Raw genomic sequence first — 27131 nt, 5'->3', positions numbered from 1 at the left:
GAAGGCCGAGGCAGGCAGATCACTTGTGCCCAGGAGTTCAAGACCAGCCTGGGCAACATGGCACAACCATCTATCCACAAAAAATTTAAAAATTCTGGGTGTGGTGGCACACGCCTATAGTCCCAGCTACTCCAAGAGGCCGAGGTGGGAGGAACGCTGGAGCCCAGGAGGTAAAGGCGGCAGCAAGCCATGATTACATCACTGCCCTCCAGCTTGGGGGTAGCAAGACCCTGAGAAAGAAAAATAAAGAAAAGAAAAAACAGAAAAGAAGAGAGGGAAGGAAGGGAGGGAGGGAAGAAGGGAGGGACAGAAAGAAGTTTCCAGTCACAAGGGAAACATGGAAAGTAGAATCATTGGGGAGGTTGCTTAAGGGTTGAGAGGGAGAGTCCAGAGAGGGTTGATGTTTTCTAAGATCCTTGAATTCTTCTTGTTAGTCTCATCCCAATAATCCACATTCCAATATTTCCCTAAGTGCTTAACAGAAGTGGCAAGGTTGTGACTTCAGTAAGCATCATCATTGAGCAAATAACCGCATCTACTGCTGCCTTTGATTTTTAGCAAATGCAGCCCCATGCTTAGAAGGAGTATGAGATTCTTGCCAACACATACAGGTACTGATTCAATTCTTTAAGGCCAGAATTTCAAGTAGCCTTGAAATTGTAATTACCCAATTTCATTATAAATAGGTATCATATATACTTTTGGGAGTAGTATTCCTCAATACCTTTGTTTTTGGTAGGAGCTGTCCAGCCCCTAGTGCACAATGGGCTTAGGATTCTGCTATATCATGAATATCCTTTCACAGCACAAAATCGGATTAGGAATTTACCTGTGCTTTGATCTGTCTCACTCGACATCCATCTTGAACACTCTGCTTCTCTACAGCCTAGTAATCATTCTGTAGTATAAATTTCTGTATTGGCTAGCTCTCTTTGCTTGAGAACCAAAGAACTTGACTCTAACTTAAAATTAGAAATATTAGAATACCAGGTAGTTCACAGATTGAAAGAACTGAACTCAAATCCAGGATGTGAGAAAGCAGGAATCATCCCAGTGGATCTCAGTGACAGGTGGAGGAATCCTTAGGTTGCTGCTGAAGGATGGCTTAATTCAAACGAATTCCAGCCTAGGAGTCATATCCCACATACTTCACAGCAGGTACAAAAATGTCCCACCAATCAAAATGGATATTGACTAAAACAGAACATCCATTTTGGCCATACTGGTTCATAAAGCTGAATATTGCCCCTGTTCCTGTCCCTGTGTCTTTCAATCAAAATACAGAGAATGAATCTGGTTGGCTTAATTGGAACATATGTCACTGACAGTTCACCAGAACAATACAGAAGGAAGAAAGGGAAAGGGCCCACAAAATGCTAGGAAAAGTCTGTGTGTTAAAGACAAAACCAGATTTCAACATATATGCTGAGGCTGTGCATATGTATGTATGTTCATACACACATATATATTCAGTATTAATTTTGACTCTGACTAGATCATTTTACATGTAAGGTTCTGTAAACCACGTATTTCATTAAATATGTTGTAGATGCCATTCCACAGAAGTATATGTAGAGCTTAACTGCTTTCTACTAACTGCACAACACAGTACTGAATAACTACAGTTTAATCAATCCACTTGGCAGGGCACTGAATTCCTATTTGTCATAATTAAGACAATTCTACAAGAAAACATTATTTATATCTACCTATCTATTCCAATAAGATAAACTTCCTAGATCTGAAATTACTGTTTGAAAAAAATTCACATTTATAATGTTGGTAGGTCATGCTATCCAAGGAGATAGGGGATGAAGTGACACTGCTAATAATGATCAAGGACCTGTTTTCCCACAGTAACACCATTCCTGGATATTATCCAAATTTTGTATTGTAATCTACCTAAGACCCAGGAAAATGTGGTTTCATTAATATTCTTCTGATTAATGAGGTTAAGAATTTCACAAATTTTCTTTATTCATTTGGATTCTTCAGGGTGATTTGCCTACCAGTGTGTATGGCCAGTTGTTCCCCACTGCTCTGTATATATAACAGCATTCTGTTGTTTTCTCTAAATTGCATACATTTGCCTTCAATTGTCTTTTACAAGTTTTTGGTGCCTTTCACCATGCTGAAGTTTTAGATCGTTGCATAGCCCAACTTGTTCTCAGATTTCTTTATGGCTTCTAGGACTCCATGTCCTACTTGATAAAAGGTTCCCTTTTTCTACATTTGCCTCTAACATGTTATTTTATGATTAGATATGTCAAATATGATAGGCATATTTCTCTGTAAGGTGTAAATGTGCTTCTTTTTTCTTGGAGAGGGTGGATACAATTGTCAAAACATCATTTCCCCGACATTGAAATAATACTGCTATTATATACCAAAATCTCATATGCAAAGAAATCTACTTCAAAAATTTTAGGGAAGGCTGAGGCAGGAGAATCACTTGAGGCAAGGAGCCCAAGACCAGCCTGGGCAACAAAACGACACACACTCCATACAAAAAAAAATTTTAAGGTTACAGTGAGCTAGGATCTTAGCACTGCACTCCACTCCAGCCTGGATGATAGAGTGAGGCCTCCATCTCTTAAAAAAAAAATTCTTGGCCGAGCATGGTGGCTCACACCTGTAATCTCAGCACTTTGGGAGGCCAAGGAGGGTGGATCACGAGGTCAGGAGTTCAAGACCAGCCTGGCCAAAGTGGTGAAACCCCGTCTCTACTAAAAATACAAAAATTAGCCGGGCATGGTGGCAGGTGCCTGTAATCCCAGCTACTCGGAGGCTGAGGCAGAGAACTGCTTGAACCTGGGAGGCGGAGGTTGCAGTGAGCTGAGATTGTGCCACTGGCACTCCAGCCTGGGCAACACAGTGAAACTCATCTCAAAAAATTCTTGCTATTCTTGCCTAATTATGCTTCCCTGTTACCGTCAAAGTAAAAACATCTTACTGGGACTGAATTATAATTTACAAACATTTGAGCAATATTATTTTTTCTAGAAAAATATCATTTCTCCTTTTATTGACATCTTTATTTTTCAATATAGGTTAATAATTTCCTTTCACCTCTATTGATAAATGAGTTCCTTTATCATTTGTTTTCTTGTTTTTGATGTGAGAGTTGTATTACCCTCATAAAATTAGAATCTTTTATACATTTTTCTCTAGAGCAGAGGTTGGCAAACTTCCTATTAAAGGATAGGAAATATTTGAAGTTTTGCGAGCGATATAGTCTGTCACAGTTGTCTAAATCAGCCATAGTCAATAGCTTAACAAGTAAGCATGGCTATGGTTTGATAAAACTCTTATTTAAAGCAGCAGACAGGATTTGGCCCATGAGCTTTAGTCTGATAACCTCTGCTCCATAGCAGGGATCACATACATTTTCGGTGTAGGATCAGACAGTAGATATTTGGGCTCTGCAGGCCACATGGTCTCCTGTCACAACTGCTCAACTCTGCTGCTGTATGTAGCCTAGTACAAAGGTAAAGGTATAAATCAATGTGTGGCTGAAGCCAACCAAACTTTATTTACAAACACCAAATCTTAAATTTCATATAATTTTCATGTTGAAAATATTCTTTTCACTTTTTTCAACCCCTTAAATTTTTTTAAAATTCTAGATCACGGACCATACAAAAACAGTCAGTGAGACTGTGGCCATGAGTCATAGTTTGCTGACCCCTACTCTGGATCAGTTTACCTCACAATGAATGGTTCCTTAAAAGTTTTAATACAGTTCATTTATAAATGTGATTTTTAAACAGGTCAAATCTTGCAAAGTTTTCTAATTCTTGAGTAACATGTCAGTTGTTTTAACTTTATGCATATAAATCTTGCATTTTTTTCTGATTTTTTAAATTCATTTGTCCCAGGTGGCCTATTCATTCATGGTCCCTAGACTTTCTAAAACAAATCAAGTCAAATGTAAAGTTTAATTTTCTCACCAACAAGGTCACATCACCTTACATTCACACAGGGTCAGATGGAAAGCCACAAAACTAACTCGACATTATAGAATCAAGTTTTAAACCAACAAAGGCAAAATCCTCACCCACTACTGGAGAACGCTGTTCCTGATCTAAAATGTGCTTTTTCCTACCCTCATCCTACTGCATCATTTTTTATCAGAGCTGACTACTGTAACTTTTCAATGTTCAAATACAAAGTTTTTAAAAGAGCTAAGTTTACTGAGCACTTAATATGGACCAGACATTGTGCTGAGCACATCTCACGTGTTAACCAATTAAAGAAACTATAAGTTTTACAAAAGTGAATAAGTTACATTTACACTTATGTGAAGAACAAACTAATAAGGGACAAGAAGAAAACAAAAGGGCAGGGAGATGGGGTTTTAAACTGCTGGAGTACTCAAACAGAAATGATGTCTTGAGGCTATGGTGATGGGAGGGAGGATGGATTCCAGAGAAATTTGGGAAACAGATCCACAGGATTTGACGTGGAAGGTAAGGAGGGGCATGTTGACGACTCTCCAGTATGAATTCGCTGATGATGAGCTAAGTGTGCAGTTTGCCTGAAGACTTTTCTGCTTTTCTTATAGTTATAAGATCTCTCTCCAGTATGAACCCTCTTATGTTGATTAAGGTGTCCAATTTGGATGAAGGTTTTCCTACATTCCTTACATTCATATGGTTTCTTTCCAGAATGAATTCTCTGATGTACACTAAGGGATTGACGATGACTAAAGGCTTTGCCACACGCACTACATTCATAAGGTTTTTCTCCAGTATGACTTCTGCGATGACAAATAAGGGAGGATTTTGTCTTGAATGCCTTTCCACACTCAATACATTCATAAGGTCTTTGGCCAGTGTGCAGTCTTTGATGTTGAGTACAGGATGAGTTATCACCAAAGGCCTTCCCACATTCTATACATTTATAGGGTTTCTCACCAGTGTGAACTCTCTGATGTTGAATGAGGTGTGTGGTCTGGCTGAAGGCTTTACCGCATTCCTTGCACTCATATGGTTTCTCTCCTGTATGGGTTTTCTGATGCTGTGCAAGGTGAGCCTTCTGGGTGAACGCTTTACTACAAACCTTACATTCATAGGGCTTCTCTCCAGTATGGATTCTCTGATGAGTGGCAAGCTGAGAACTGATGCTGAAGGATTTTCCACACTCCCCACATTCAAAAGGCTTCTCCCCAGTATGAATCCTTAAATGACTGGCAAGGTGTATATTCTGCCTAAAAGCTTTTCCGCACTCTTTACACTTAAAAGGCTTTTCTCCAGAATGTACTCTTTGATGTTGAGTGAGTGACGCATGATGGCTGAAGGCTTTTCTGCAAACATCACATTCATATGGTTTTTCTCCAGTATGAATCCTTTGATGTACAGTAAGGGAGGACCCATACCTGAAAGATTTGTGACATACATCACATTTGTAAGGTTTCTCTCCAGTATGAATTCTCCTGTGTTGATTAAGCCCTATGTGGTCACTGAAGGCTTTCCCACAATCGATGCAATCAAAGGGTTTCTCCCCAGTGTGATAGTATCTCCAGTGACGGATAAGGGATGTGTTCTGGATGAAAGCTTTCCCACACTCAATGCACTCATAGGGCTTCTTGCCAGTGTGACATCTCTGGTGTCGGGCAAAGGACGAGCCATCACTAAAGGCCTTTCCACACTCATTACATTTATAAGGTTTCTCTCCTGTATGAATTCTCTGATGAACAGTAAGAGATGAGCTCTGGGTAAAAGTTTTCTTACATTCATTACACTTGAAAAGCTTTTTTCCTGCATAGATGCCTGTCTGTTTTATTACCACTGAACTTTTTTGAAAATTTTTAATTGAATCACGATTATGAACTTTCTCTTCTGAAACGTCCAAATGGAACCATCTTCCAGATTTGTTATACGTATGTTCTCTTTCCTTAGAGAGGGTTTTGTTATGAGTAATTGGCTCTTCCCTGAATTGTGTCTCTTGACCTACTGCAAGCTTCCTTCCAAACACACAGTCAGAATCCCAATTTTCTCTGAAACTGGAACACTCAAGTTTAGTGTTTGAGGTTCTGTCTGTTTCTCCTTCAGCATATGAATCTTGCTTTGGAAATAATTCCTGGGTCTCACGTACAGATAGCTGGCCTGAAAAATACCAAGAAAACACATATTTCCTTTTTCATGTGCTAGGAAAAAGGAATCTGCCAAAAGGAAAACTAGTGAATTAATTCACTGATTGGTGAATTCATCAACATACATTTTACACCTCTAAAAACTATTACATTTAGGGCCAGGCACAGTGGCTTACACCAGTAATCCCCGTGCTTTGGGAGGCTGAGGCAGATCACTTGAGGCAGATCACTTGAGGCCAGGAGTTCAAGACCAGCCTCCACAACATAGCAAGACCCTATCTCTAAAAAACTTTTTAAAAAATTAGCCAGGCATGGTAGTATGTGCTTGTAGTCCCAGCTACTCAGGAGGTAAAGGCAGGAGGATTGCTTGAGCCTAGGAGATTGACGTGGCAGTAAACTATGATCAGGCCACTGCACTCCAGCCTGGGCAACAGAGCCAGTCTCTGACTCAAAAAACAATAATAATTTTCACATTTTCCTGGTTACTTCCACAAGCCTGAAAACATCCTCAGTTCTCTGGCCATTCCACAAGGAAGCCTTGCATTTTCTCTTTTTTTGGCAATAAATATTTTTCCAGCTTTATTGAGGCACAGTTGACAAATAGAAATTGCATATATTTAAGGTATAAAATGTTTTGATATGCTCATACATGGTGAAATGTTTACCACAATCAAGCTGATTAACATATCACCTCACATAATATACTGTCACTGAATTGTACACTTTAAAATGGTTAAATTTTATGTGTCCTTTTTTATAATAAAAATATGTAAATAAAACAAACGTAAAAAATATGTAAAATAAAACAAACATGTAAAAAATATGTAAAATAAAACAGACCACACAGCAAAATACAGAAGATAAGAGAAAGGTAAGGAAAGAAGGGAAAAATGAGAAGGAAAGAACGAAAAGGAAGGAAGGGGATACAGGAGAGAGAAATAATAAGTTACAGAAGGTCAAATAAATATATTATATTATTCAAATGGGACATCTATTCATTTTTTTAAATCTAGGAGTGAAACAAATGAAAAAATCAACAAAGTACATGCTTCTATCAATGAAGATAACTCCCAAGTTAAGCTACTATCTAGTAAGAAATACCATATGCAAACTTCTAGACCACAGAAAATTGGGGGAAAATTTTATCAAACTTATAAAAAAAAAAGCATTCATATCAATGTTGCATAAATACAGGAAAATATACAACCAATGGAAATGTGAGTAATGAGTATAAACTCTAAATAGATTTAAGTGCACATACTCTCAACATCATAAGTAGTTGGGGAAATGCAAATTAAATAAAACATTTTTCATCTAGCAGCTTGGCAAAATTTTTTTTAAACTACAAAATAGCCATATTGGTGATGATGTCTAGAAACAGTATTCTCATATATTCTTTACCAATGGTACAGCAAAATATCTATGACACTTTAAAAATATGTATGCTTTGACCATGCAAATTCATTTCCAAGCATATATCTTCAAGAAATATTCTGACATGTAAGCAAGAAGATATGTACAAACTGGACCACTGCTGATTATAGGTAAAAACTGGAGAAGACCTCCTAAATGTTTAAATATCCTCAGCAGTAAATAATTTAAATAAATTATGTATATTCGTATGTTATAATACTAAATAGTCATTAAAAATGAAGTAGAACTATATGTGTTAAGTTGTTAGGCACACAAATAGGATAAATCACATTAGAAATAATACACTGAACTATATAAAAACTGAAAAATTTTACATGCCATAATTTTAAAAGACCTAATTAAAATAAAAACTCTTATTGCCATAGGTGAAAAATAGTTTGAGACAATATATTATCACAGAATTAGTATGCTTATATACATAGCAATCACTGAGACTGTTAAGAAAATAACACACAAGAGAACTGGGTATGAATGACAGACATTTTACAAAAAGATAAGAGAAAAACCAAATTTACAAAAAAAGTTCAATTTCTTTCATAAAAAAAGAATAATTTTAGTGTATAATCTTTCAACAAATAATGAGCACAAGTTTTCATGTAAATAACCAATGCTTTCAAGATGCAATTAAACTCATCCAACTAATTGTTGTAATTGTTGCTAGTCACCAAAAACAAACAACTCTCGGGGCCCAGCAGGTGCTCATATCCAGGAATACAGCAATCCCCAAAATATGTAGTTTTCACTTAACTTGAAAAATCTATTCTATCTTTAACACTAAGAAATGTAAAGCAACCTAACTGAGCAATGACATACAATGTGGAATCCACATGAAAAACATGTGAATGCATAACTGAATATACACTATAATTTCTACTATGTGAAAAAATGTGTTTATCCTAACTTAAATGGGTCTAAGGTGTATGTTGTGATAAGGTAATGGTTTTCTATTCTTTTGCCAAACTAAACAGTTACATTTTCTACAAACCATTATTTCTATGGAAGTTTCCTTTCTTTCCCTTGTGTATCAAGAGGAAAAGATCCTTTACTTCTGCCTTCTTGCAAATCAACTTCTGCCCACCTGTCCTACTAAAACATAGAAGCCATTGGGAACAACATCTCCTTTGTCTCTGTAATGCCCTATTTGAAATTCTGCAAACTCGACTTCATGCAAGCTATCCATAAACATGTCTTATCCTTTCCATTACAGTAATTCACTGACGGTTTACATTTATGTGTAATTCTCCGTTTCCAATCGCCTGCCAATACTCAGCAGAGTGGCTCAGTCACATAACTTTCAATTTGTGGTTCTCACAGGAATGGATGCATGATGAAAACAATAGGCTATGTAACCACAGAAGAGAAAACCTTTGGAAGTCAGCTCGAAAGTGCATCAGGGTCCGGAAAAGGAAGTGAGTGGATGATACACGTCCCAGTTCCTCATTTAAGGAAGTGAGTGGATGATACATGTCCCAGTGGTCAAGAAAAAAAGGAACTGCAGGGAAATGGGAGTTACTGGGGAGAAGGGGGCAAAGGAGGAGGAAAGAATTATTTGGAAATCCTGGAGTTCAATTTTCTTTCCAGACCCGGAGAGCCTGGTAAAGTTTCCTACTGTATATTAGTGAGGATGCAGCCTTTTTAGTAAAAGCCCTGCTCTCTCTTACAGTGACTTTTCCACACGAGGCTCTCCTGCACTCACCTGATAACAGGCTTCCTGTCAGTTCTCGCTTCACCATCCAGGGCTCCTTTTCTTGCTGTAGTAAAGAGACTAAATCTGGCTTAGCCACACAATGTCCTGCAAAAGTGAAAAGACAGGAGGTTTGGCCAATAGTCTTGGCATCCTAAGGTTGAGAAGCACTCCTTTTTGATAGAAGAGTGTTACTGCTGAAAGAAGCAGAAAAACAGGTGAGGAGGATCCGAAAGACACGGAAGATAACACTAAGCATAACAAAGACACCACCTTTCACCTCTACAAATGCCACATTCTTGTCTTAGGAATCCGCAACGAAAAGTCAGGCCAGCACGTCAGAAGACACCCCTCCCTCCTCCATAATTCAAAACCGGTTTGAAAATGGAGGTACCCGATGATAGATTCAGATATGGGAGAAGGACATCCTTACCTGCTGATCCCAGGTCACTATGGTTCTCCCATATCCCATTCTTACAGAAATTCTTCTGAGCTGGGTGTAGATGCTGGGGGAAGTCGACAGCCAGGTTTTTGATAGCCACCAAGCCCTGCAATGGTAAAAGCACGTTTTTTAAATCAAACCATGTTCATGAACCCACCTGGTCCCAGTGGGATGGACTGTGTCCACACACTGCAAAAAAGGCAACTCCATACCAAGAACTGCAACTTAAGTTCTGGTACACCAGGTCACATAATGATAGGGCTTAGTTATAGCATATATGTTTGGGAAAAAACATAGAAAAATAGGAGAAACTTTCTGCTATGGAGAATTTGTCATACTTACACACAGTATGAACTTATACACAGTATGAACCTTTTAACACAGATGGAAGGCTTTCCCATATTCATACAAATTATTCAACAAGTCCACAGAGTTTTTCTCTTGTATGAAATCTTTGATGAAAAGGAGGGGTCGATATTCTACTCAAAGCTTTCTTACATTCATCGCAAGTCAAACATTTCTGACCTTGACAGATTTGTTTGTAATTCATTACAACTCAGTTTCCCCCTCCACTGTTCTTATGTGTATTGAGATTAGGCACACTCTGTTCTGAGGGGATAATCTGTCTATAAGAAGTATTGTATTCAAATGAAAACTTTTATAGTTATTGTAGTCATGGTCTCTTCCCTCAAGAAGAGTTTCCTCATGAAGGATACTTCCTCTTGCCTGAAATGTGTCTTCTGACTTACCGGCTGTGTGTCAAACAGAGCATCATAATCCCAGTGTTCCCCTAACAGAGAGTACTCCAGATTACAGCTTGTGAGTCTCTCTGTTATCACTGCCTGGGATAGCTTTCCTTCACAGAAGTCCTTCTTGAGAGGTAACTCTTTGATCTTCCGTACAGTCTTCAAGTCTGAAAGATATAAAGAAGGCAAATATATCTTTTATCGTGTTAGTATGAAGAAAAATTCCAAAATGTAACCATTAAATTAAAAGCCACAAAAAAGCATATGATAGTCACTTATTTTTATGGAAGAAAATGAAAAGCAAATCGTTTTGAAAGCTTTCTTGTATTACTAGCAATATTCAACCAACCCTACATTCCTAAATTTGTGTAGCCATAGTCCTAAAGGACACAATAAGACCTTTCCCACCTAAAAGTTGAACAAGAGTTCACATTATGTTTTTAGCAGAAGACTGGAAAAAGCAATTAAAAATCAAGAGATAAGGGAGCTCACACACACAAAAAAGTACGATAAAATGTCTAATATAAAGAGAAAGTGGAGGCTATAGAAAAAAACTGCTATATGATCCTTATTTCAGCTTTAAGTCAACTGTTCTTCACTCTCCATTTCATCTAGCAAAAATTTCATCTCTATCTCTACATACCTCCTTTTTTTTTATTATAATGCTAACTAATAAAAGTCCAGATCCTGGCCTTAAAAATGTAAGTCTTCATAATTAACTAGTCTCAACAAGAGATGAAGGATCTGCAGGAAGAAAAAACAGTTTTAAGTCATTAAAGTAGCTTGAAGTATGTGATTTCATATGATGTTAAATTGGAAACTTCACACAAACATTCTTGTTCTCTGATGCCATATGATGACCCATATGAGTCACTTTAATTTATAACTGTCAGTAACTTGTCCTGGTGTCAATGCAAGCGTTTCCTTTAAATGTGAATTGAACAAAGAAACCTTGTAAGATTCTCAGTTCTTTAGAAACTGTTACCATTTCCTATTAGGATAAAACCTCTGAAAGAAATCTATAATTCTAATTACTTATCTTACTTGATAATTTGCTGTTCTGGAAATAAAGCTGTAGTTGAAATTTCTGTATTCCCAAATAGTATAAATAACAGATACTGCAAGAGGCTTAGGAAGAGTCTGCTGAAGATGCTGTGTGTCTGAGGCAGCTGAACTGTGACCAGCAGTGGCCTCACCCTACTTGGTTCTCCCACACTCACCTGGGCACCCGGCTCTTGTCATTTTTCTCTTCACTGTCCAAGGCTCTTTTCCTTGTTCCAATGAGGAGATCACATCGGGCTTAGAAACACAAAGTCCTAGACACATGAAAAACAACCTGGTCACATACTGTGTGGCTGTCCAGACTGAGATGCAGTCCCCTTGGCTTGACGCGAGAGGGCAGTGCAGGTCTTGGTGATAAAGGCATGAAAGGCTTCTTAGTCAAGGAAGTGGGTAGGGTGAGGGGTGGAAAAAGGGGTGGGAGCCCTTACCCAGCGATGCCAGGTTCCTGTAGTTCTCCAACATCACCTTCCTGTACAAGTTCCTCTGATTGGGGTTCAGCCACTCCCACTCCTCTTGGGAGAAATCTACGGCCACATCCCCAAATGTCACCAAGCCCTGAAATGATATAACCATGTTCTTGCTCAACCAGTGCTCATGCCCCGACATGACTGGGGGGCTGTTATAGAAAGAAATGTGTCCCCCGACAAAACTCCTACGTTAAAGTCCTATTCCCCAGTACTTTTGAATGTGACTGTATTTAGAGACAGGGCCTTCAAAGAGGTAATTAGGGTTAAATGAGGTCATATGGGTGGGGCCCTAACCCAATCTGACTGGTGTCCTTATTAAAAGAGGAAGAGATACCACGGTGTGCAGGCACAGGGAAAAGGCCACGTGAGGACACAGGGAGAAGACGGCCGTCTGCAAGCCAACGAGAGAGGCTTCAGGAGAAACCAAACCTGCAGGCACCTTGATCTTGGACTTCCAGCCTCCAGAACCTTGGGAAAAGAAATTTCTGTTGTTTAAGACACCCACTCTGTGGTATTTGTTCTGGCAGCCCTAACAAACTAATATAGGGGTCTAAAGAGTCCTTGTCTTCATTTTGAGTAAGAGACTATAAACTCAGTACTCTGGAGATCTAGTTAGCTATTATACAGCTAGCCTCATTCTCTCTTAAACTCCAGGGAAAAGAGAAAAATATGGAGACAGTCCCTGCCTTTGGAGAACCTGCAGTTTTGTGGAGGTGAAAGGAGGCAGCCGCAAGAAAAACCCCTGACATCAATTCAAAACTATAAATAACGAAGACTAACTTGTTCTATGCACAATAGGTACTACAGCACTGTCCAACATGGGGACATTTGAGTGGCCTGAAGCAGTGTAAGAATGGGGCAATAAACTTAAGATGAACCTCAAAGCATCAATATTATTCATGACTAAACTAGGTTCTAAGAATTTCTATTTTTACTGTTAGTGTTCAGTAGAGGTTCATTTAAAAAAATCTAGCAATATTCTTTTTCTAAAATGAATATGTAATAAGAATGAAAAACACTATAATGTTTTAAATTAATGAAATGCCTTTAAGAACAAAGGTGCCGTGTTGGAGAAGCTCGGCATTACGAGGAGCTATCAGGAGCACGTTTGCTAACAGCTTGGCATGAGCAGGATTTTCCTGACCGACGGGCAAGATGGGCTGCTCAGCTCCTGCTGGCAGATTTTTATGCAGCGTAGTTTACAGTTTCAGCCTACAACTCTGATACGTTCCAATGTAGTTTAAACATTTATTCAGTTGCAACTCTAATCCCAGGAACCTGTGGCTAACAGAAGGCAGATTTAAATGACTAGCAGCTGTGGGATTTTCCAAGTCTAAACTGAAATGAACATGCAAAACAGTTGGACTACCCCAAAAGCTGAATTACGAAACCTCACTTGGTTACCTAATGCCTCTGTGCCTCGGTTCCCCAGCTATAAAATGGAAAAGGCAATGATACCAACCTTATAGATTACGTTTTGGATTAAATGAGGCAATACATACACAGCACTTAGAACGTGCAAGGCACAATGGAAGCATGCAGTGAACATGACTTATGATGATGCTGACTGTCATAACTCTCATTCATAGGGATGCTCCCTCTGCTTGTCACCCTTGACCTATATGTGTTCAGGCAGTCCTCGCCCAGTCCCCATTTGTATGTTCTAGATAGAAAAGGCCCCATACTATGAACTGACCACTGTACGTCTGCATGAAGCCTGGTGAACCTGATAATGTAACCTTCAAGTTCCCTTACTGAGCCTTGAGCTCCCTTCAAAGTATCCAAGCCAACCCTGTCTTGGGAAACACACCTAGATAATGCCCTGGACCCCAATAAAGGCTCCAGCCCACAGGTCCCTCCCTCTCTCTTGGTCCCCACCCTTTGGCTGGGCACGTGTGTCTTGAATGTCTCTGGGGCCCTCCAGTAAGCCCCACAAGGTGTGCTGGTGACTGTTCTCTGGAATCTGTGAGTAATACACAATCTTTTTGCCAATTCTGCTCTGAGTGTTCCTCACCGTGCTGCATCTGACTACACATAACCTAATTTAAATACCTCCCTTAACAAACCACAACACCAACCAAGAGCTGAACCTTTTAAAGATTCACATTATTCTACTAGAAACAAAAGTCCCTTTGAGGTTTTAATTTCTGCTGAATAATATACAATCACATGTTCTTCAACCTGCTACCAAACTTTAAGGACATTTTTAACTGAATTGTGTAAAGATAGGTCAAAAGGGTTTTGTAAGTGACATCCTGATTTGAGTGAAGATCAACTGCAGAAGTAGTTGAATCAGTCAACTGCAGAGCTATACTCTCGATGGTAAACTCATGATGGAGAAATCTCCTAAGCTGGGGACTGAAAGGCCCCCTGCAGTGTAAACCACGAGGTAATACTTGCAGGAAACAGCCAAGAACTGCTTAATGTCCTTGAGCAAAAGACAGACTAATATGGCTACCTGAGCAAGCTAGTCTAAAACAAATGCTGGTCAGCTCTCAGCAATAATTTTGCAAGTTGAAGCATCTTGGCATAAAAGAAGAGGAACTTATTTGCTTGCCAAGAAGAATCAATCCTAGTTTCCCAGGCTGATCCTGTTTATGCATTAGTGATCTGCTTTTGTATCACTGGTTTGCTACATGCCTTCAATTTAATCACGTAGAGGAACCCAACTTTAGCAACATACATACATCCTCCTAAGACATTTTCTGTTTTTTCGGACAGCTCTTTATGTACAGAATCAATGACTTTTGTTTTAAAAATGTCTTTTCCTGTAAATAACAGCAATAACAATAGCTGAAAGCACTTACAACACTTCAGACACTATTCTATATACTTCTATATTAGCTTATTTAATCCTCACAATGATCCTAATAGTCAGTACTATTACTATTCCCATTTTACAGATGAGGAAATACTGAGCTGTAACGTGCCCAGGATCACAGTCAGTCAACTGTAGAGCTGGGTTTTGAACCCAGGAGTCTGACTCCACAGTCCATGCTCTTAACCTCCACTTCAGGTGTCAGCAAAGTGTTTCTGTAAAGAGCCAGAAAGTAAATATTTTAGGCTTTGTGGGCCACATGGCCTCGGCCACAACTCTTCAATTTTGCCATGGTAGCACAAAAGCAATCACAGATAATATATAAACAAGTATGTTGTGCTACAATAAAATTTTTTTTTTTTTTTTTTTTTTTTTTTTTTTGAGGAGGAGTCTCGCTCTGTCGCCCAGGCTGGAGTGCAGTGGCATGATCTCGGCTCACTGCAAGCTTCGCCTCCCGGGTTCCCGCCATTCTCCCGCCTCAGCCTCCGAGTAGCTGGGACTACAGGCGCCCGCCACCTCGCCCGGCTAGTTTTTTGTATTTTTTAGTAGAGACGGGGTTTCACCGTGTTAGCCAGGAGGGTCTCGATCTCCTGACCTCGTGATCCACCCGCCTCGGCCTCCCAAAGTGCTGGGATTACAGGCTTGAGCCACCGCGCCCGGCCTAAAATTTTTTTTATGCACGCCAAAATGTGACTTTCATTTGATTTTCACCTATTCTTCTTTTGATTTTTTTCAACCACTGAAAAATGTAAAACTCATTTGTAGCTTGTGGGCCACATAAAAGGAGGTGGTGGTGGGCTGGATTTGGCCCATAGGCCATAATTTGCCCAGTTCTGTCCTATATTACACGCTTTTTTTTTTAAAGTACGCCATCTAAGTGTCTTGCCTGTAAATTTCTAAAACCGTCATGATGACATGAGGATGCTGCCAGCTAACACTAGTAAGTCCTTACTGTGTGCCACGTACCTTGTTTCAGGCACTATGCACAACTTAATCCTTACAAGAACGGCTTGAGGCAGGTCTAATTATTTTCCTCATTTTATAGATGAAGAAAATGTGGTCATTTGAGTTGCCTGAAGGTTATGCAGTGATTAGATGCTAGAGCTAGCATGTGAACCTAGTCCATGACCTTTGACCACTTTGCCATTCTACTTCTATTAGAACTTTCCACTCTGATAATAGCAGTAACACTTAGTATCCATTCACCCTGACAGTGAAAAAAGTTCCAGTAGAAAACACGTTTTCAGATAAAAATAAAACGAACTTTCCCTAACTGATGTCTTCATCAACCTACTTAATTTAGATGGAAACAAAACATTGTCAAATGTGCAGGTCCTGTTCTTATTCCTGTTGCTGCAACATAAATATGCAGACTTCAAAATGGGTTTCACATTTTTACACTATACCACAGAGAAAACATTACACAGGCATAGAATCTACTCCTGATGTAGGCATCTGATGTAAGTTAACTCAGTATACATATGAACTGGGTATGGTGGCACATGCCTATAGGTCCAGCTACTCAGAAGGTTGAGGCAGGAGAATTCCTTGAGCCCAGGAGTTTGAGGCTGTAGCACACTATAATTGTGCTGAAAATAGCCAATATACTCCAGTTGGGAAAAAACAGCAAGACTCCCATCCCTTAAAAAAAATTATATATATATATACATATATAAAAGTATATCTACATATACATATAATATATAATATATGTATATAATATATGTAATATTTTATAGGTGTAATATATAATATATAATATATATGTATAATTTATATATATAATACATTATATATAATGTGTATGCATGTGTTTATATATAAACTATTATAATTATAGATGATATATGTAAACACACATTACATATATTCTGTATTACATATACATATATTACATAATATATACATACATATATACATATATAATTATATATAATATATAAACACATGCACACAGACACACACACGAAGATAGAGACATTAAAAGAATACAAACCAACAAAAAATAAAAGCAACTTTACACTTTCAGAAAAATATTTGTTGAAATTTCATAGAAAAGAATGAATAGGAAGTACTTTCTAGAAAAAATACGCTAAAAAGATTTGTTTCAATTCAATTCAGTTAACTTTTAAAACATATGAATAAACATTTATTTGGTAATAACTATTTTTCCTGATGAAGTGTACATTTTTTCAAAGCATGCATTTTTCAAAGCATGAATTATAGCTTTTGAGGCACCACTGCTGTTCTATCCAAAATAATAATTTTAGAAGTATTCTGATTTCACATAAGCTTAGGAAACCTTAATCCACGAGGAAAGAAAAACTTCTAGGAATGTATTCACACAAAATAATCAGGGGCTGGGCATGGTGGCTCACACCCACAATTCCAGCTCCTTGGGAGGCCAAGATGGGAAGACTGCTTGAGGCCCGGAGTTTGAGGCTGCGATTAGCTATGACTGTGTGACAGAGTGGGTGACAGAGTGAGACCCTGTCTCTAAAAGCAAAAAGCAAAAAAAAAAAAAAAAAAAAAAAATCAGGGACGAAGCACATTTTCAGGTATAAAAATGACTATTCTAACACTACACTAAATATCAAAACACTGGCCACAAGAGAACTTTAAGACTATATTCAAACATTCATCCACCAAATATTTTCTGTATCAAACATTGGGGCAAAACTGCCCCAAATCCTTGCCTACGAAGCGTGACACAAGGTGACATGTTTGAATAGACCCTTCTGGCTGCTCATAGGGAAGGGGCTGTGGGGAGCATGAGCAGAAGCAGGAGGTCACAGAAGCACAGTCAAGAAGCCGACAGTAAGAGATAGGAGGACTTGGACCTGTTGGTGGTGACAGATAAGATGAAAACTGCCAGATTCTGCACATAATTTGCAAAAAGAACTGACAGGATTTGCAACAGGACCAAATGCGGAAGGAGACGGAAAGAAATGAGACAATAATGACAGGTTTTTGGACTGAGTAACTGAGAGGATGAAACGGCCACTGACTAGGACTCAAGCTGCGGGAGGAGCTGGTTTATGGGAGACTCTCAGGACTTCGAGTCTGGACAGGCTGGCTTGAGTTACCTATTAGACACCCAGGCAGAGGAGTGGAGCAGGATACACAGGCCCGCAGCTCAGAGGAGAGGTTTGGGCTCACAATGTGAATTTGGGCGGAGGCACCATGTGAGTAGGTTTTACAGACAAGGAACAGGCTAATATCCCCAGGAGACAGCATGCAGACAACAAAGGAAGGGCCAGGAGCAGAGTGCTGAGGCACATTCTGTTCCAGGTCAGGGAGGTGAGTAAGAACTGTGGCAAAAACTGAGAAGTCAGGAAGATGAAAGTCAGATGAGTGTGGGATCCTAGTAGCCAAGGGAAAAAGGGAGCCTATTGAAGGACAGGGATGAACTATTTGAGGGATTGGCAGCCACCTGTTTTTGTAAATAAAGTTTTACTGGAACACAGCCCATCCATTCATTCTTTGGCTACTTGAGCTCTATCAGAGCAGAAAGGAGTAGGCACAACAGAGACTTTCAAAGCCTAACATACTTTCTGCTGTGCCCTCATCCAGCACAAGTTTGCCAACCTCTGAGCTATTTCAAATCCCAATGATGGTCAAAAAAGACTAAGAATTGAGCACTGCATCTGGTAATGTGAAGATCACAGTAACCCACTTAAGAGCAGTTTGGGCAGGTCAGCCGGAAGCGGAATCATCTGTACATACATTTTTTGACGCCCCAGTGGAAGTGAAATGGTTCATCTATTAATGAGCTAGCTATGATATTTATGGGACACAGCCAACAGAAACAAACACAACTATTTATTGGCATTTTTTAAAGCCACAAAGTCAAGTGGGAAAAAGAAAGCCTTTCATATTGCATCTCCTCTCCCTAAAATGTTGTCTTTACTGTGCCTCCCAAACATCTTCTCTCCCTTCAAGGCAAGGCTCAAAACTCACCTCCTTGGTAAATACGCCTACCCTTCCGCGACAAGAGGCTGGAAGCCAGGAGCGCCTTGTAGTCCTCGCTCATAATACTTGGCCCAAGGATGATCATATTCTAGAATCTTGCTTGTTTCCTTGACATTGGGTCAACAGGCTGTGAGCTCCAGAGCAGGGAATGGGGTTTAGCTATTGAATTGTCCAGTGGCTGGCACAAAGTGGTCACCGAACAAACCACGTATAGCAGAAGGGTCTGCCGTGTTCCTCAAGGAGCACACTTCCTTCATCAGAGTGCCTCTGAGAAACGCGGTACAAGGGAGAGACTGACTCATTTCATCAATCAAGAATGAAGGCTGACTGGAATGAAGAAGAAGCAGGCATGGAGGCCCTGGGCAGCTTAAGCTTTCCCCTGTAGCCCATCACTTCACTAGAATGTGAAGAAATAGAAACCCGCACCCAAACAGGTCTCTTAAACTGAAAACTTTCAAGGAAATAAACAACATTAAGTCCCGAAAAGCAAGACTGCATTTCAGAGACGAAAGATGAAATGCCAACTTACCTGGGGCATGGCTTTAGGTTCAATTCCTGTCCCCGCAGCCTCCAGCTTCTGGTTTCTCTCCTTGGGAAGAGCAGTGTCCCTGGAAGGCAGAGCTGGAAGAGAAGGGAGTAGCTAGAGACCAGGTCTACACAGTCCCAAATCACCAGCCTAGAAACGTCCCTTCCTGCATGAGCAGGTGGGATCAGGTTATTACCCCATTCCTAGGAACTGCCACAACATAGAGATAGTTTTTTTTTTTCTCCCTGAGAGCACGAAAACAGGAAAAGTGTCTAGTTAGAGTCACCCTGGGAAAGTCAACACCCTTTTACCGCGGCTTGGCCCTCTGAGTCAGTTGAGCTTCCAAATCTTCAGATTCCCCCGCTCCACCAGCTTCAAAGACCAGGGACACAGTTCTCCAGCAACTGGTCCCCGAGAGACCAGCCCCCTCCCAGATCTCATCCCGAGATGAATTCGTCCCTGTCCGCCCGGCCCCAAACACCTGTCACTCTCACCTCTGTGCCCAGACCCCGTAGTGGCCGCTCCTCGCTGGCCTTTGGTTGCGAGGCCATTCCTTGAGCGCGGCCTTCCCCGGGCAGGGAGGGCCAAGGTGGCTGGAGTCCCTGTCGTCGGGCCTCGGCCCGCCTGGGGCTTTGTGCGGGGGGCGCCTCTACCCCGGAGTGGCGTCGGCTCGCGAGCACCCGCGCTCGCCGCCCCCCGCATGTCACCCGAGGCCGCGCGACGCCCTCGCGGCCGGTCCCTCACAGACCCACACCCATGGCCACACCCGCCCGCCACGCCCAGCGCACAGAACCGCGCGCGCTCCCCCAAGCCCCGGCATCCACGGGGCCGCGCCGCGGAGCTGCCACGCCCCCGGCCGCGCCCCGCCCCTCCCTACCCCTCCCTACCCCTCCCCGCCGCCCCGCCCCTCCCCGCCGCCAAGCGCAGCCCTGCCCGACCCGCTCCCAGTGCGCAGCCAGCGCCGCCGGAAGTGGGCGGGACCTCAGCGCAACGCCCGCTGGGAAGCGTAGTCCCAAGCAGGGACAGAAGCGGCGGTCCTCAGAGCTCATGTTGCAAGATACGGTTTGGCCCCGGGCCTACTTAACGCCCGTCGGTCCTGCCCTCTGCGGGTCGCTCCCACTTGTCCCTGGACCGCAGCGCCGCACAAGTGGTTGGTCGCCAACGCCGGGCCTCGGTGTGACCGGAAGCAGAGGCCGCCCTGACTACACACCCACGCCCCAAAGGCTTTTGGGAGTCGCGTAGGCGCAGCCGCAGGCCGGGTGAGGAGGGGCTTGTGGAGAAAAAGGGTGCTTGGCTGTGACAGGTGTGAGGGCCTGGGCGTCAGCTCCTTGCTGGAGCGTCACTGCCGACGGGGAAGGGAAGGGCAATCCTGGCTGCCTCCGGAGTCCGGAGGATGCCTCTGATGGGGCATGTGTGTGGGCTAGGAAGAGATGTAGAGAGCTTGAGGGATTTGTTTTGGGTGCGCCCTCACCTTCTCCCATTCTCTCTGGCTACACGGGCCTCCCATCCTCCAAAATACCATTTTCCATTTTGTAACCTATGTATTTGCGCGTCCTGGGTCGGAATAGTCTAACCCCAAATTTTCGTCAGGGCTGGCTCCTTTATGCCATTCACTTGTCATCACCTCAGAGAGGGCTGCCTAACGTTTCAAAAATACCAGCCCTGGCGACCTCTTGAAGTTCCCTTCTTGTGTGAATCACGATCTGAAGTTAGCTGATGGATTTGTTCTTGTACATGTTAAGGACAGGTCTCTCCCCCAGGGGCCTTATCAGAGCCGGAGAGCTTCATCCTGGGAGCCAAGGGCCTTGTTGGCTCACAGGCAGTGATGCTGTTACCAGTCATCACAGATGCACTGACCCCTGGATGCCCAGTCTCACTGGACGCCTGGTCTCCTTATTCTTGAATTGATTTCCGTCAGGTTTCCTGGCCTCAGTGATGGAATTAAGATGACTTCTATCTCTGAATCCAAGGGTGACTGAAAGCCACAAGCAGCAGAAAGGACAAGCCCAGCATTTCTCTTCAAAGCACTTCAGTCTCAGAGAAAAGGCTTAGTTTCCAAGTCAGGTGGACCTAGCCATGTAATAGCTGTGGCAGACACTGCTAGTGGTTTCTCCAGTGTCTATTTTGCACTCCTTCCACAGCAGAACACTGATGCTCTTCAAGTGGCCATCTGTCCGGCTTATAATGCTCATCTCCCCAGTCTCCTTGTAAGGAGTAGTGGCTCTGTAACCAGTGAAATTTAAGTACAGATTTGCTGGGGGTTTGGTGGGTGTGTGGAGAGACACAGCTGGCATGTAACTCTGGCCTGTTGTCATCTCACACAACCTTCTTCCTGCTTGGGTATGACACAGGATGTCAACAGGGAGAACAGCTGTAGAGACCTGGCAAAGGGATTGTGACCAACTCAACATTCCACTGGAGGCTATATGATCAAACAGCAAACTGTTTATCATGAATGCAGAATATGGGCAAACTTGCTTCTGTGCCTGCCGCCAGAAGGTTTGCTGAAGGGAATCAGTTCCTGGCACCATGCTCCTTGAGGTTATCTAATGGGGACATCTAGAGCCTATTGTTTGAAGAATGCAGTCTTGCAAGCTTGCTGTAAATCAAGCTACCAACCGACAACCACCCGCCCTATTCACTCTACCTAATAAATATGAAGGGCTGTAAAAGCTCAGGGCCCTTGTTCACTAGAAGCAAGGAGCTCCCATATCCCTTCTTCCAAATATACTCTTTTGTCTTTGTCTTTATTTCTATGTTTGTCATCCTTTGTTCAGTCCAACAGGGATAGGGTCCACCACAAACAGCCACCTTGACATCATGAGGATGACAGTTATGCTAAAGATGGCTTAGCAGGAAAAAAAAAAAAAAAAAAAGAAATAAAGAACCAAATAAATGGTATTAGAAATGAAAAAGTGAACATAATCACAGAAATTTTTATAATTTTACAAATACTATGATCACCTTATCTCAATATATTTAAAACATGCAGAGGTTTACTGTAGAGAAAATTATAAGTACCAAAACTGACTCAAGAAGAAATGGAAAATCATTAAATAAGTTCTGAGGCTTTTCCGTGAATACCAAAGCAATAGATAATCCCTATCCTATAAAACTACACTGGAGAATTTAAAAACTAGACACCCTTGATACCAAAACTGGACAAGAACAGTAGGGAAAGAATTTAAATAGGGAAAGAATTGCCAATCTTCAATGACAACATACACATTAAAATCCTACCTAAAGTGACAATAAACAAAGTCCAGCAATACCTAGAAAAATATGTCATGTCCAAGGAAGATATGTCAGAATACTTTCATGTTCTGGAACATAGAGACATCACCTATGTGGATAAAGACAGCATCCTGAGTTGATGGAGAAATGGCATAGAAGGAACCAGGTCCTTTGATGACATCATGGAGCAGAGCTGTCTTCTTGCCATGACCTGCTACCTACCTACATGGGAAGCTGTTACTTGAGAAGGCAATAAAATCTATCTTCTTTATTGACAGAGTTGACAATACTTTTATTGTAGCAGTCACTTATTCTCATATGACTGCTATATGCTATTTTCCTATTATATGGAGCTATATGTGTCCTTATTCATATTTAGCAGAGAAGCAACAGAAACACACTAAAGAATTATGAAGAAAAAATTCTTGATATATCCAAATTTTTAGAGAGCTACAAGAATCATTTCATTATTAAGTTCTGATGCAGCAAGAAGATGACAAAATTTCTCACCTTAACCACCATGAGTTACACTGTGCTTTTTTATAAACCCATAACTATAACTTTTTGAAAAACAAAAACCAACAAGATGAATAATCTCCCTGCTGAATCATTTAGATTAAGCTGATACAACTTATGAACTACTGCCTATCTTCACATTTGCCATATTTATAAATTCTTTTATTAATTTTTTTAAATCCAGTATAAAGAATAATATGTACTCACAATAGGCAAAAAGAATATTTATAGCACAAAGAAAGGATGCCATATGCTTAAGTGTCAGATATTTAACAAACAGAATGTACAACATAATGACACTTGATTTGGGAAATAATACTTAGTCCAATGAATTTAGTTATCCAGGAATCTACTGATTAAAAATATGAGTTTTCTGTAAGATCATAATTTCTGATTTTATATTTTTCTCTGGAGAGGTATTTTATGTTGTATGTCCATAGGGCCTTACCACATCATGGGACATAAGTCTTTCCTTAGTCACTCAGGAAAAGCCTTGTGATATCTGGCTAAGACGAAGTGGCAGTCTACTCCTGTCATGGGAATTCGGTCAGCTTTCGATGAATCATCTGAGGGTGGAAGAGACACCTGAGCACAAGTTGAGTTTTGTTAGAAAAGACAAAAAGGAGACTGGATGCCAAGCAGGTAACCGACAGTTTATACTGCCAAGAATTTATCACAGGAGTGCCAGGGTGGGGAGCCTGTTAATATCATTCACCACTATTAATAAATAAGGATGAAACAGTTCCTTGAATCATCTCAATAGATGATTGAGATAAAATGCAGCTCACATCTGTGATTTTAAATAGAAAAAGGCTCAGCAAACTAGGCATGGTGGAGAGCTTCCTTACTTGATAAGGAGATGGAATAAAATTATTATAAACCCCAAATGCTTTCATTCAGCTTTGGTTAAAATGGTCTGTCAACATCAGACTGGAAAGAAAAGGTTTCCATAGGTAGTTCTGAAAATGGAAAGCAGCGGCATAGACTTTGTCTTTTATTGTAAATAATATTTACTCATAACTATTAATTGGAAAATGGAAGACAAAGCCTCAGACCAAGAGGTGAAATCTCACTTAGGTTAGATTTTATCAGCCTACTTTAAAAGCAATAAAGTGATAAGTTGGCCTTCATCAAACCGAGATACACAACATGTGAAATAAAAAATTCACTGGGCTTAAAAGCAGAATGGAAACAAAAGAAGTAAGACTAAGTGAACTTGAAGAGAGATTGATGGCAATTATCCAATCTGAAGCACAGAGGAAAAAAGTTGGAGGGAAAAACACTGCTTCAAAGCAATGAACAGGCAGTAACTAAAATTCAAAATACAATACCATTTCTGATTACGAATTTTAGCTCCAGATCAACTGCAAGAACAAACCAGAAATCCCAAGAGTACCCACAGACCCTGTGAAGGAAGGGGGAGACACCCCAAATACTGTGAGTGCCCCAACTTCGGAAATGGGAAAGGGAGATCCTCCTCTCCCAAACATACCCCACCTCAGCTGGAGAAACTGAAGGTCTGTTTGTGGGTGAAGTTTCTGACATTTCCTGGAGCTGAGTCAATTTAGAGAGCTGAGCAAAATACAGGGGTAGAGGAAGCAGTCGGAAAGACCCTGGGAGCTCGCTGGGCCCTAGGCAGGCCATTCCTGCCTGACACCACAGGGATCTATTGGGAAGGCACCCAGGGGAGAGGGGGAAAACACCAAAGGGAGAAGGAAGTCTCCAGCTGCACTTTGTAGCACTTTGAACTGGGTGAGAAGCCTCCTGGTCAGAACTTGGGGAAGGGCATGGATCAGGTGTGCAGACTTCCCAAGTGGGGAAAGAACCAAGCCCTTTTCTTTTGCAGTTGGGAGGCGGGTAGCCTGGGGCAAGTTCTCAAGCCTGGTGCATCCACTGGCTGGAAACAGACTCAGGTCTGTTGGGGGGTCACAGTGGGAGTGAGACCAGCTCTTTGGTTCATGTGGGAGCTGGGTGAGGCCTGTGACTGCCAGCTTCCCCCCACTTCCCTGACAACCAGCATGACTCAGCAGAGGCAGCCATAATGCTCCTGGGTACACAACTCCATTCATCTGGGAACCTCACCCCCATCCCTCACAGCAGCCCTAGCAAGACCTGCCCAAGGAGAGTGTGAGCTCAGACATACCTAGCCCTGCCCCAACCTGATGTTCCTTCCCTACCCACCCTGGTAGCTGAAGACAAAGGGCTTATAATCTTGGGAGTTCTAGGCCCCCACCCACCAATGGTTCCTCTCCAAATGCCACAGCTGATGCTCTTTGGAAAGTACCACCTCCTAGCAGGAGGCCAACCAGCACAAAAATAGAGCATTAAACCACCAAAGCTAAGAACCATCACAGAGTTGATTTCACCCCACTGCCACCTCCACCAGAACAGATGTTGGTATCGACGGCTGAGCGACCCATAGGTAGTTCACGTCTCAGGACTCTGTGCAGACAACCACCAGTACCAGCCCAGAGCCAGGCAGACTTTCTGGGTGGCCAGACCCAGAAGAGAGACAACAATCACGGCAGTTTGGCTCACATGAAGCCATGTCCATAGGAAAAGGGGGGAGAGTACTACATCAAGGGAATATAAAGAGAATGGTAGAAAAGAATCTGAACAACAGCCTTCAGCCCTATACCTTCCCTATGACAGAGCTTATCCAAATGAGAAGGAATCAGAAAACCAACTCTGGTAATATGACAAAACAAGGCTCTTTAACACCCCCCAAAATCACAGTAGTTCACCAGCAATGGATCCAAACCAAGAAGAAATCCCTGATTTACGTGAAAAAGGTTAGTTATTAAGCTAATCAGAGAAAAGTGAAGCCCAATGCAAGGAAATCCAAAAAGTGATACAAGAAGTGAAGGGAGAAATAATCAAGGAAATAGATAGAATAAAGAAAAAAAATTAAAAATTCAAGAAACATTGTATACTTACAGAAATGCAAAATGCTCTGTAAAGTCTCAGCAGTAGAACTGAACAAGTAGAAGAAAGAAATTCAGAGCTTGAAGACAAGATCTTAAATTAACCCAATCCAACAAAGACAAAGAAAAAGGAATAAGAAAATATGAGCAAAGCCTCCAAGAAGTCAGGGATTATGTTACATGACCAAACCCAAGAATAATCAGTGTTCCTGAGGAAGAAAAGAAATCTAAAAGTTTGGAAAACATATTTGGGGGAATAATCAAGGAAAACATCCCCAGCCTTGCTAAAGATCTAGACATCAAAATACAAGAAGCACAACGAACACCTGGGAAAGTCACCACAAAAAGATCATCACTTAGGCACATTGTCTTCAGGTTATCTAAAGTTAAGACAAAGGAAAGAATGTTAAGAGCTGTGAGACAGAAGCACCAAGCAACCTATAAAGGAAAACCTATCAGATTAACAGCAGATTTGTCAGCAAAAACCCTACAAGCTAGAAGGGATTGAGTCCCTATCTTCAGCCTCCTCAAACAAAACAATTATCAGCCAAGAATTTTGTATCTAATGAAACTAAGCATTATATATGAAGGAAAGATACAGTCTTGTGCAGACAAACAAATGCTGAGAGAACTCACCACTACCAAGCCACCCACTAAAAGAACTGCTGAAAGGAGCTCTAAATCTTGAAACAAATCCTGCAACATATCAAAACAGAACCTCTTTAAAGCATAAATCACACAGGACCTATAATATAAAAAAAAATAAAATAGAAAGCAAAAACAAAGAAACCAAGGTACACAGGCAACAAAGAGCATGATGAATGCAACAGTACCTCACATCTCAATACTAACATTGAATGTAAATGGCTTAAATGATCCACTTAAAAGACACAGAACTGTGGAAAGGATAAGAACTCACTAACCAGCTATTTGCTGCCTTCATGAGACTCACCTAACCCATAAGGACTTCACATAAAGTAAAGGGGTGGAAAAAGGCATTTCATGTGAATTGACACCAAAAAGAAGCAGGGGTAGCTATTCTTATATCAGACAAACCAAACTTTAAAGCAACAGCAGTTAAAAGAGACAGAGAGACATTATATAATGGTAAAAGGCCTTCTTCAACAGGAAAATATCACAATCCTAAACATATATGCACCTAACACTGGAGCTCCCAAATTTGCAAAACAATTACTAATAGACCTAAGAAAT

General features: G+C 41.2%; 1 protein-coding gene across 1 annotated transcript; it reads right to left on the bottom strand.

The window, feature by feature from the left end:
• Positions 1 to 2990: 2990 nt before the first annotated feature.
• ZFP28 (ZFP28 zinc finger protein) lies at positions 2991 to 20039 on the bottom strand. The gene is made up of 8 exons (XM_010387030.2): positions 19740 to 20039; positions 19249 to 19340; positions 11891 to 12017; positions 11621 to 11716; positions 10404 to 10567; positions 9646 to 9760; positions 9225 to 9320; positions 2991 to 6107 (listed from the first exon to the last, which is right to left on the bottom strand). The coding sequence occupies exons 1-8, from the start codon at positions 19945 to 19947 to the stop codon at positions 4399 to 4401; spliced, it is 2607 nt and encodes an 868-aa protein (XP_010385332.2). The 5' UTR covers positions 19948 to 20039; the 3' UTR covers positions 2991 to 4398.
• Between the last annotated feature and the right edge of the window lie 7092 nt (positions 20040 to 27131).

Source organism: Rhinopithecus roxellana, chromosome 12 (genome assembly GCF_007565055.1).
Source record: "Rhinopithecus roxellana isolate Shanxi Qingling chromosome 12, ASM756505v1, whole genome shotgun sequence".
Lineage (NCBI taxonomy): Eukaryota > Metazoa > Chordata > Mammalia > Primates > Cercopithecidae > Rhinopithecus > Rhinopithecus roxellana.
The sequence above is the reverse complement of the archived record's forward strand: the minus strand, read 5'-3'. Positions and strand labels throughout refer to the sequence as shown.